We start from the raw sequence: 12,012 nt of genomic DNA, 5'->3' as shown, positions 1-12,012 counted from the left end.
GTGTAAAAGGGTTAAGAATAAAGAAAAGGCACCAGGAGGAAAAAATCTCCTGAGTTGTTTTCCCAAACTCCACATTTAATCATTAATTGGATTTACTAAAGATGCTACAAGATTACCACCATCCCATATGAATTTTTGTGGCTTTATCCTGCAGCAAGCAGTAACAGAGACCTTGTAAAATTGATGTACATGTAGGTCGGCATTGTTAATTTGTTATTGTATACATGCCTCCAAAGAAGAAAATGTTTACCAGAACATGGACCAGTTCTACCATTGAAAGTGACCACCCTAATACAAAACTTCAGATATTTATGAGTGAATGATGAACACATATCAACTTCTTGATTTGTACTCTGCTTGTAACAAAAAAAAGCATAATATCATAGCGTCATAAACTAAATTGCAAGTGGGGGTGGTTGTTCAGAATGTTACACCTTAAAGTATGTTTATGCACCACATACGCGTCATTGTCTCATCGAAATCCCGAGCATTGAAAGCGATGGGCCTGTTTCTTGCTGTCAAATTTTCAGTACTGATAAACAAGTGGTGTCCAACGGTCCAAGCTCATTGGTACTTATCCATTTGGTTTAGGTTCCTAATTATCTTGATCATGCAAGCCAGTCATGTCATCACAAGAAGGTTCGAAGGTTTGGTTCATATTTTCTTGTGAGTTGAGTCAATGAGCATGCAGAGATAGCTAGGAACATGTTGATAGATCTTATAACTGTTACCTGATAGGCTTTTGATTCATTAAGATACTTAACACAACCAATTATTTGACATCCTTGTTGCCACGTGAAGCTTAAGGTCATTAAAATATAGATGTTTGGAAGGGAAAAAATCAGTTACTTCGCCGAATGAAAATTTTGTAGACACAAACGTTGTGTTCACTGTCTCTAATATGCACTGAACAACATATTGGGTTCTTCAATCAGTAGATTGTTCTGAATCTCAGAAGTCTGATCGCTAAACATAATCCACCTAGTTGGGATACCAAGTTTGGATCGATCAGGACCATACTTTTAATGAAAAAAATGTTTGGTGATACGTTTGAATGTAGTAATGTTATATGAATTCTCTATGTTCATATGAATTGTATATGAGAAAGGTTTACTTACTAGTTGAATGTTGATGTGTATTTTATTTTCTGACACCAAACAACAATGGCATCGCAGTACAATGCTTGAGGTGATCTCATATATCACTTCACTAAAACAGTTGCCAATGCTATGCATTGGAATATTAATCAGCTTCCCTGAGGAAAAAAAATAAAACTACAAGAAGGTTAATTTGTAGTACAATCTGCAAGGGCTGGATACAAACTGAACATTCTGTTTTCCTGTTTGAACTTTTGTGCTGATAACAACTTTGGTCGGTAGCAGTTTTATCTAAATGAAAGAACTTTTGATTCAACAGCGAAGTTTTGGCCATACTGTCCACGTGATGCCACAGTCCAAAAAACAAAACAAAAAAAATGTCTCCAGTTTCACATGGAGAAACATGAGGTCTACGGGCTCCGTCCATTCAGGATAATATCAAATTGTGAAGCCAGAAAAATGTAACACCCGAATGTTAAATTTCATATTAGTTAGCTGATTAGTAACCTAAGTCGTTCCGTTGCTAATCGAGTCGGAAATCGGCCTAAATTCAATCTCAGTGATCTGAAGCCAGGGAACCCCGGATATTCCGGAATTGAACCCGGATACTCCGGGTATACCCGGATAGTCTAGATTTTAATCCGGATAATCCGGACTTACAATTCTATATCATGTGTTTTGGCCTTCTGACTGTTTCCAAATGTTATAACACCGTTCATTCACTCCTTTTACTTTTTCTCACGAGCTCTTCCTCTTCCCTAAGCTCTAGATTCCAAAATCTTATATCTCAACTTGATCCCAAGGCCAAAGAAGTTCCAATCAGTGTGGGGGATCATCTTCTCCAGGTATTCCACCATGGGGTGGCTTCGTTTTTGAGTTTTCTTGCAAGGAGAGCTTGCTCAAGGTACTAAGAGATAGGGCAAAAAGGGATTGATCATTCTAGGGTGTTTAAAGTGATTTCTTTTGGGTCAATCATCTCCGTATGAGTGACTCTACTAGGGTCTAGAAGGGTTTTGATTTTCAAGGGTTGGTTTTGCCAAAAATCAGAATTTCAGTTTTTGGGCGAAAACTGTGGGAAACCCGGAAACTCCGGGTGTTAACCCGGATACTCCGGAATATCCGAATATTCCGGATATAAAATCCGGATATTCTGGGTTTTGTAGGATTTTGGGCTTCGAGTTGTTTGGGTAGTGGCGTTTATATACGGTTTAGCTTTATTTCGAGGTTTTAAATCATATTGCATGCATTCTCATATCATATGCATACATGTAGACGCCGCCGCCGAAGGAGTCGTATATGAGGCGATCGCGGAGCTACAGGAGTCTTCGGAGCCAGCCCAGCAGGAGGTCCATGAGCACCCAGCCCAAGGCCCAATTGAGCCCAGTGTCGAGCAGTCGCCCAAAGGCAAGCCTCGGTGCATAATCCTTAATTTAAATTTATGCCACTTATTCAAATTAAGTAATTGTGCATTAAGTTCATAGGAGTTGAATGAAACCTTAGATGCATAATCCTTAGGTTCCATGAGTCCTATACTAATAGAGGTAGGATGATAGTCTTGCTATTCTAAATAGAACCCGGTAGAAGTCGAGTAATTTTCTGTTACTCGTGAGATATAGGATGTTTCTATGTTTCCATATATGAGTTATGGAAGTTAAGAATGAAAGGAATTGGAACTTGAGACCGGACGGGGAAAAGTGTAGCCCCTTCTGTGTTGGTTAAGGACCGTTCGTTATCTGACTCTGTTGATCGAGTTTGAACTGTACTAACCGCATGCCGGGAGTAGGAGGTAGTCGAAACCGGTAAACCTAGTACTGCCCCACTTCGATAGTATAGAACTTCATCACCACCCCTTAGGGCGAGTCGGGTAGTCGCGGAGAATTGGGATGCATATATTTACTTTTGGTGGTCTCTCGTTGAGCCCGGCTGACTATATGTAGGTGGGGCGGTTCTGTAGTTCGAGGCGGGGAGGGGAATGGTTGGTGCGTATGGTCCGATGGGACGTATGCGTGCCGTGTTAGTTAGGTCCACCTTGCAAGGTTAAATCGAATCGATTCGCCGCCAGTTGCTCTCAGATATGAGCACCTTGATCGCAGCACCGCATCGTAGTAAGGAAGTGAAACCAAATGAGTTGATAAATGTTGATGTTATATGACCAATTATGTTTCTCTCTTGATTGCTATAGAGGTGCAAAACATAAATGTTTAGCAAAAGTTATTACTATAATTTTAGGCTAAAATCTGGAAATGAAGGATCCTTTGTAGATGCTATTTCTGCAAAACAAACTACCAGCCAGAAAGCTTTGTATGTCTAGATATGTGGGCTAAGTATACCCATAGTCGGGTAAGTCTTGCTGAGTATTAGTTGCTCAGGGCCTTGTTGAAACATCATTTCAGGACACACGGATGTAGACTTCTGTCCCTGCTGCGTCAAGTTCGTCCGTCGGGGCACGGAGGGATGGGAGGTTGTTGAGCCGGACACTTAGTTAAGGAAATCATAGATTGCACCATGTGGGCAGGTGGTGCAATCTCTCCCTATTTTGTACTACTAGTGGTGTACAGGCAGGATAGGATGTAGGAGTTCCGACGTGAATTCTTTTATTTGAACTTCAGTTGTATAATTTGTAAATTATGTAAATATTTCCAACTCGGTTTGTAAAACTTAATCGTTTGGTTTTTGTATTTTCAATACTTGTCGTGTTTGTACCATCTGTGCTCGCCTTTGTATGAGACTACTGGTATTGTTTCGATCGGACCGTGGGTTGAGAAAGAGCCATCAAGTTAAGTCATTAAGCTAATATGCCTGATGTGTTCAAATGACGGCTATTACATTTAATTTAGAGTTTTAATTTGGCGGTTCCGCAAAAAAAAACATCATGATGGGCCCAAATTGTATGAGATGTTTAATTGGAGGAGGGGGCAAACTCAACATTTTTTTAATTGATTTGTGTAGTAAAAAACCATGAGTTGTACATCTAGCAACCCTCTAGGCTCTCGGGTTATTGTGCATTTGTTCATGGAAAACTACAAATTGTCTCAAGGAAGTGGCCGGAGTTTGCCCATGACTCTCTCTTGTAACGAAAATGGTACTGCAGATTTTAGGATAAAGTAGAGCTGAGGTTTTTTTACAGCTCAAACTAAACTAATCTCAGCAAGGAAAAAGTTCTCCATCACCAAGGCGAAGGCCTTACCACTCCCATGAACAAACGTGTGATGTCCATCAGTTACCGAAATGATCAAGAGTTCATTCTAGTGGCCATCGGCCAAAAAAATTCACAAATATAAGCTTATCAGTTGGGGAACATATCTGGTGCAAACCACAACCTTCGTGAAAATCCGTGCAAACCACGGCAAAAAAATCATTTAAATTTACCAAAAAATTGCACATGTAGATGATATGATAATACACAACCTTGTAAAATATCTTGTCCAAACTCGATTTCATTTGTGAGGTATAAAAATAACAAATTTCTAACAAATCATCTGGACAACTTTCTGGCTTAAAAATTGTTATTTTTATATCTCACAAACGAAGTCGAGTTTGGACAAAATATTTTACAAGATTGTGTATTATCATATCATCTACATGTGTAATTTTTTGGTGAATTTAGACAACTTTTTGCCATAGTTTACATGGATTTTCACTAAATTATGGTTTCCACCGGATATGTTCGCTGTCAGTTGTGGACCCGAAATAAATGGTCATGCATCGTGAAAATTTTATTGAAGTTGGTTACCCAAAAACCTAATATGGGAGTAGTATAACTATAGACTATTGACGCATCAATGTGTACTATAGGTGCATCGATCACGAAATCCGGAGTCATAGCTTTCATGAACACAAACTTGGGCTCTACATTCACTTTTGTCTTCCTCAAAAGAAATTAAGTTTTGCATATGTAGATTATGATACTACTAAAATATTCTTTTCAGAGACGGTTAAATTTTTTTTAAAGGCGGGCAAGAGCAATAGCCTCTGAGCAAACGCCTTTGTTAATAGAATAGAAAAAACAATTAAAAACTATCGGGCCTGTCGAGCCCATCGTGTGCCGCCGTCCACCCGCCGGAGCCCGCTGCCGCCGCCGCAGCCCTCTGTCCCGCTCAACGCCGCTCCACCTCGGAGGCCGCCGCCGCTGCCCATCGCCGCCTCGGCCGTGCCCGCCGTCACCTCCACAGTCGCGCCCGCGCCACCTATCGCCTGGGTCGCCGCCGCTCGAGCCGCCGCCGAGGGCACCGCCGGGCCGGATCCGCGCCACTCGCCGGGGGAGCTGCTCACCGGGGCCGCCGCCGCTCGCACCGCCGGGGCCGGATTTGCTCCGTGGCACAGGGAGCGACGCCGCCACTCCGTGGCACCGCCCCGACCGCCGCCACTGCCGCCACGTCCACGGCCGCGCACGAGCGGAGGGAGGAAGGGACGGTGGCTTGAGCGGAGCGGAGCAAGGGGCGGCGGCCAGAGCGGATTTGAGCACGAGAGAGCAGATTTGAGACTGAGCGGAGGGAGAGAGAGGGAGATTGGAGTTAGGGTTTGGCTTTGGGTATATGAGCTTTAATGGGCTCGGTTTATTAACTTAGGCGTTTCCTTTCTTATAAAACTATCGCCTTTGAAAACAGGAGTATTAATAGAGGTGCTTATCGTAATCAACTGCCTCTATTAATCAATTTTACGAGGCGGTTTTTTAACCACCTTGGTTAATAGGAAATGACTACCTTTGTTAATGCTTGGTATTAACAGAGGCAATTATTTTTTGTGCCCGCATCAGAGCTTCTAGAAAAAGGTCGCTATTAATCAGTTTTTGTAGTAGTGTGATAAACTTGTTAAAAAGAATTTTGATGTAAACATATGTTTTCAAAACACAATATAGATGCATACACTTATGTAAATGCACACACCCTCACACCTATATATGAATCCACACACGTAACCCTAATCTTATGAAAAATGAGCCAGCAGATCTTGAGGTTGATGAAATCACAATAAATGATTCGCTACCGACCGGCACATCACGTACCATGCACTAAAAGAATAGTGTCGCCTACCATTGAAAAAATAGCGTTGGTTAAATTTTAGAATAAATCCAGAAAATGTGAGTACCACGAGGAACCTTATGAGCTGTAAACATAGTTCATTTTATATCATCACCTAATAATGTTTAAAATTATGTGCATTTCTAGTTATCAATTATACAATTGAAAAGAATCCAAAGCATTCAACTGGATCCAAAATCCAAGTTGGCATTGAAAGTTTTATTATATTCGGTTGGGAATTTAATTTCCTAGCATTGTGGTATAATTCTTAATCCAAGTACTTACTATCAGGTAACCAAAAAATGTACACTAATCTAAAATTAATTTATTTTAAAAATTTACCTGCCTAATGTCTAAAGATTTCTCCATTTCTATCATCTTGATTTATCATAGATGACAAAGATCTGTTATCGTTAATGTGGACCACTTTAATTTGCTTGAATATTGTTCTTGAAATATTCCAGAAGCGGTACAATAGAACTTAAAAAAAATTAATATGGTCCGGATTGGTCGGCATCATTATCAAATTCGTGCCTCCAAAGAAGAGAATTTTACTATGACACGAGTGAATGGATCCATCTGAAAGTGATCGCTCTAATACAAAACCGCAGACAAATTCTCAGCAAAATATCAACACATATGGTCTGCTTGACAGACACTCCATTTATAGAAAACAACCAAGACACCAGAACCTGCCTCTCTAGCGCTGGCATATCCTAAATGGCAAGTGGTGTGGCTGATTGCTAGACAAATGATAGTGATAACCTTATCACTACTGATATATGAACAAGTGGCCTCCAAGCTCAATGGTACTTATCTATTTGGTTAGTCCTAAGCATTTCGATCACGAAAGCTTCGTGTTATGCCATCAACTAGAAGGTTCAGGCTAGGTTTTGTTTTAATTCTGTGATTAGCTAGGTCAGTGAGCATGCAGAGGCCATCCTAGAGCATTGGATGAGCAGGTCATATGGATGTGGTCATAGAAGGAAGGAAGGAAGGCAGTAGGATATCTCATCTGATAGGATTATAGCTTGGCATTTCGTTGACATTATTGTCCACTCGTGGAGCTCATGGTCGTTGAAATACAGATATCTGACAGTGAAATTTAGTTAGTCGCTCGCGGCGGACAAATAGGCAACCTGGCCTGTTTTTCAAAATTAATCTAGACACTTAGAGATGAAATTTAGGGTGTTATAGAGGTCAACCTATAGCATTGGATGAGCAGGTCATATGGATGTGATCATAAAAGGGAGGAAGACACTATGATCTCTCTTCTGATAGGCTTATAGCTTTGCATGCATTTCGTTGGCATTATTGTTCACTCGTGGAGCTCGTGGTCGTTTAAATACAGATTTTTGACAGCGAAATTCAGTTAGTGGCTTGCAGTGAACAAACAAGGAATGCGCCCTGTTTTTCATAATTTGGTTGGGAAGACTGACTGACAGTATGGACTAAAATTGTAAATCGTCGGAGCTGGTTTTTACATGATCGGACTGATATATCCCTTTCAAGACGGTGAGCAGAGTCCAAAGCATAAACCCCCTCCACCAAATGCCATTGTAGTGGTCCCTGCCATGTCTCTAAAACTAAAAGCAACAGACCACTTGAGGTCAATGCAGTTGTTTAGTTTCCCACATCCAAGTCATCTTTCAGGTTTTTAACTTTTTCCCCATCAAATGGACAGCGTGAGTCTTTTGCAAATTGCAAATCTCTTAGAGAGTCGTGTCGAAGCCAAAGAATCGAGCAAAAACATTTTGAAAAATCTCTAAAAAATCACTGTATTGCATTATCGGTGTTTGCTCCATTTTTTGATTACATGGGTCGAAGAGCGGAAAAGCGCAGGTGAGATTTTACATGATGAGACGCAATTATTCACACACTTCCTTGTAAGAGGAGTAAAATATCCCTCAACTCGATCTACTTACAGAGAAAAACCAGAACAGAGCAAAAAAGAATCTCATAGGGCGGCTACAGTCCAAGCAGCAGGGCCTTTTTGTATGGATGCAGGGAACATTAAAATTGCCAAAAATGGTGCTTGGGACCTTCAGTGCACTTTCCTTTTGTTGGTCAGATGGGGGAAGGCACCAAGGATGTTGTGTGCCCTCAGATCCTGCCTTGTCAGGATCCCCACAATCGGAGAGATCTGAAATAATGAACACACAAGATGAAAAAAGAAATTCAGCAAGATGGTCTATGAAAAATCAAGCAAGAACCCCAATTCCACAAGAAGTTTGAACTGAAGAATATTATTATCATCATTGCTAGCCACAAATAGAAATAGTAGCAGTTGCCATTTTGATTAATAAGAGAAAAAAAGGACCAAACTTTGAATCCATTTTCTTTTCAGTACTGACCTCGAGACCCTGGAACTTTGGGATGATGAGCATGTGCCGGAGCGCGCAGGTGCGGAAGAGCACGACGGCCTTGGCCACGGACATGGTCTCCACGACGGTGTACGGCGTGGTGTTGGTGAACGGGTGGAGGTCGATGTACATGTCCAGCTCCTCCGGCGACAGCTGCACCTCGTCGACGCTGCCGGCCTTCTCGGCGAGCTCCGTGGACGAGAACTTGTCCCTGGCCTCCCACTCCTCCGTCCTCCTCTTCTCCGGCAGGAACCACCGCTTCCTGAGCACGGCCATGAGGTGGCTCCGGAGCACGAGCCCGTGCAGCTCCGCCACGCCGGGGCGCGGGCGGTCCAGCACGGGGAAGCCGTTGTGCGGCGTGGAGCGCAGCACCTCGACGACGGTGGACACCTTCTCGACGACCTGGAGCGTGACGGCGCGCGGCTTGGCGGCAGCGAGCTCGCCGACGGTGATGTCCTTCATCCACGTCTCCGGCTTGGGCTCGAGGAACGGCAGGCCCTTGAGGTCGAGGATGATCTCGTAGATGCTGGGGTTGAAGGCGTCGCCGACGGTCTTGGCGATGAGCAGCACGAACATGGTGATGGGGAGGAGGAGGAGGTTGTTGGTGAGCTCGAGGAAGATGACGCAGAGCGAGACGGTCATCCGCATGGAGCCCGACATGAGCGCGGCGGCGCCGAGCACGGCGTAGAGGCCGTGGTCGATGCGGACGAAGCGCGCGAGCACGAGCGCGGTGATGCGGCCGTAGGCGGAGCCCATGAGGATGATGGGCAGGAAGAGCCCCGAGGGCACGGCGATGCCGAAGGTGAAGAGCCCCAGCACGCAGTAGATGGCGAAGAAGATGAGCAGCGAGTCGAGGCGGAACTCGCCGGCGGTGCCCGTGGAGAAGATGTTGCGGGTGGCGTCGGTGTTGGTGGCGTGCAGCAGCGACGCCAGGTCGTTGTAGAAGCCGTCGGGGCAGTTGAACTGCTTGAAGTTGCCGGACTTGCCCACCGTCGGGCAGGCGGCGCCGTGCGCGGCGTCGCACGGCGTGCACGGCACGGCGAAGGGCAGGAGGTAGAGCCCCGCCGAGGTGAGGACGGAGACGGCGAGGGCGAGCGCCAGCTTGGCGAGGCGGCCCTTGGCGTTGATGAGGTTGTAGAGGCGGAGCACCTGGTGGAGGACGTGGTTGTAGAGCGCGCCGAGGAGGCCGCCGAGGACGCCGACGAGCGTGACGGGGAGGAGGTCGCCGGCGTGGTAGCGGACGGTGACGTTGCTCACGTCGAAGAGGATGAGCCCGCCCTCGCCGAACATGCCGCACCGCCCGTTGCGGCACACCTCGATGAAGCCGCGGAGGACGACGACGACGGTGGCCGTGCTGAAGAAGGTGCGCCACAGCAGCGCGCCCCGCCACCACGTCGCCACCTCCTCCAGCGCGAACAGCACGCCGCCGACGGGCGCGCGGAACGCCGCGCACACCCCTGACGACGCGCCGCAGGTGATGAGGTCGCGCCGATCGCGGTCGTTGTTGAAGTAGCGCAGACACCGCCAGCGGAGGCGCCACCGGCCCTCGCCGCCCTGGCTGAGGAGGTTGGCGAGGCACGCGCCGATGTGGACCAGAGGGCCCTCCTTGCCGAGATCCATCCCCGACGACACGGCGCCGATGCTGCCGATGATCTGCATTTGGTTCTTGTCAGTATTATTCAACTAAAAAACAGGTGACAAGAAAAGAATCGTGCGTGCCTTGACGATGAGCTGCGGCGCGCCGAACATGTTGGGCGTGTCGACGCCGTTGAGGTAGGCCTTGATCTCGGGGATGCCGGGCCCGGCGGCGGTGGGGGCGAAGACGACGCAGAGCACGGCGGCGACGAAGGTGAGGCCGAAGTTGAGGCCGGCGAAGTAGAGGAATCCCGCCCAGTAGCGCTTCTCGCGGACGAGGTTGACCATCTGGAGCATCTTGAGGCCGGTGATGTTCTCGATGGCGAGGTTGATGAGCGACGCGATGACGCCGGTGAGGAGCCCGACGAGGAACGCCATGGCCCACTTGAGGAAGATGTACTGCAGCACCTCCACGTTGGACCGGCTCCGCCAGTCGTGCTTGAACAAATCATTCTCGATGATCCTGCAAGAGCAGCGACAATTTGAGGTATACGGATGCAAGAACAGAGCAGAGTGATCAGCATGCATGAAACTGCGGGGAAGAAGAAGAAGAACGCAATGCTTACTCGTAGTCGAGGCTCTCGATGTGGGAGACCTTGGCGCCGACGATGGCGAGGTGGCTGGCCGTCAGGGTGGTGCTCCGCTTCAGCAGCGGCTGCTCCAGGGAGCTGATGCCGTTTCCGCCGCCGCCGGTGCTCTCCGGGTCCTCCGGGTCCTCCACGCCGTCCTCATTCTTACGCTCCAGCTCCGGCGCCGGACCGGCCTCCGCCGCCGGGTCGTCGGCGGCCCTCGGGCTCCGCTCTTCATCCATGGCTTCCCTGGGAGAGAGAGGGACAGAGCTCTGTGGCCTCTCTCTCTCTCTCTGCTCCCTGAGGCAAGTAGGAGTTGTGCGTGGTGTCAGGGAGGATAGATGGACAATTGGAGGAGGGGGACCGTCTGAATCCCCCCTTATCTATCAAGGCTGGTCCTTGGCAACTTGCAAGGATGGGCAGCAACTACTGCTGGTTACTCCTTGGCAATGGCAGCCTGCCTGATGATGTCTCCTTCCAGAGGACTTCACTTCATTCATATAGGGCAAAAGGTTTTGGCATGTTTTTGCATGCTTGCTCTCTTTTTGTTTGGAACTTTAAACTCGCCTTGTGGTAGCTAGTCCTCACATGCATCTTCCTCTTTTGCAAGTACTATGAGCTGTTTTTTTTTTCATGATGATGAAGAAAATTCAGCAGTTTAATACTGATTTGTCCATGTAAACTGGGCCAATAATTGCCTTTTTTATGCCGTGAGGACACATGGAGAGGTGATTGAAAAGTCTGATGGGCTGATCCCTGGCCTGAGGGGTGAGCCGTGAGGCGCCTCTTGGGAGGTCACTTAAGGTGATCAGATCAGAGCTTAGCTAGTGCAATGAACACAGCTCATCCGATCTCTCTTTTGTGGCCACTTGCTTCTCTTTCAACCCCTCCCTTGTTTTTTTTTGGAACTATGGATTATTGATGGATTCACGTCAAGGGTGCAAAAACAGAAAGGCATAAACGTTGGCCGTATCTACACAACGCTGAACTTTCCCCGGGTTTTGGATCAAGTACAGTCGGCCAGAGTGGCACCGAGGGTGTTTTGGTCTTTTCACCCTAGTCTCTGGCATCATCCAGGTGTTGTCGATCAAAACCCACCGGCGAGTAGAGACAGACAATACGAAGAGCCGGAAGGTCGCCGGGGCGCTGGCAAGCACTGCTCTCTCGTCAACGGCCCGCAATCCTGGCACACGCCACGGCAGGGGCGGGCCCAGGATTCATAAGGTTGGTATTCAAACACTGTGTTCGGCAGGCTGGAGCTGGAGGCTGGAGCTGGAGTGGTGTGAGAGAAAAACACTGTTACCTGGCTAGTGGCTGGAGGCTGGAG

At 47.0% G+C, this 12,012-nt stretch overlaps 1 protein-coding gene across 1 annotated transcript; it reads right to left on the bottom strand.

Annotated features, from left to right (window-relative positions):
- Positions 1–7,877: 7,877 nt before the first annotated feature.
- Positions 7,878–11,306, bottom strand: LOC120666098 (chloride channel protein CLC-a-like). Its single transcript, XM_039945886.1, has 4 exons — positions 10,683–11,306; positions 10,201–10,579; positions 8,473–10,134; positions 7,878–8,261 (listed from the first exon to the last, which is right to left on the bottom strand). Exons 1-4 carry the CDS (start codon positions 10,925–10,927, stop codon positions 8,163–8,165), a joined length of 2,385 nt encoding a protein of 794 aa, XP_039801820.1. The 5' UTR covers positions 10,928–11,306; the 3' UTR covers positions 7,878–8,162.
- Positions 11,307–12,012: the final 706 nt, after the last annotated feature.

The sequence above is a fragment of the Panicum virgatum genome, chromosome 3N (assembly GCF_016808335.1).
Source record: "Panicum virgatum strain AP13 chromosome 3N, P.virgatum_v5, whole genome shotgun sequence".
Taxonomy (NCBI): Eukaryota; Viridiplantae; Streptophyta; class Magnoliopsida; order Poales; family Poaceae; genus Panicum; species Panicum virgatum.
This window is presented reverse-complemented; position numbering and strand designations above follow the sequence as displayed.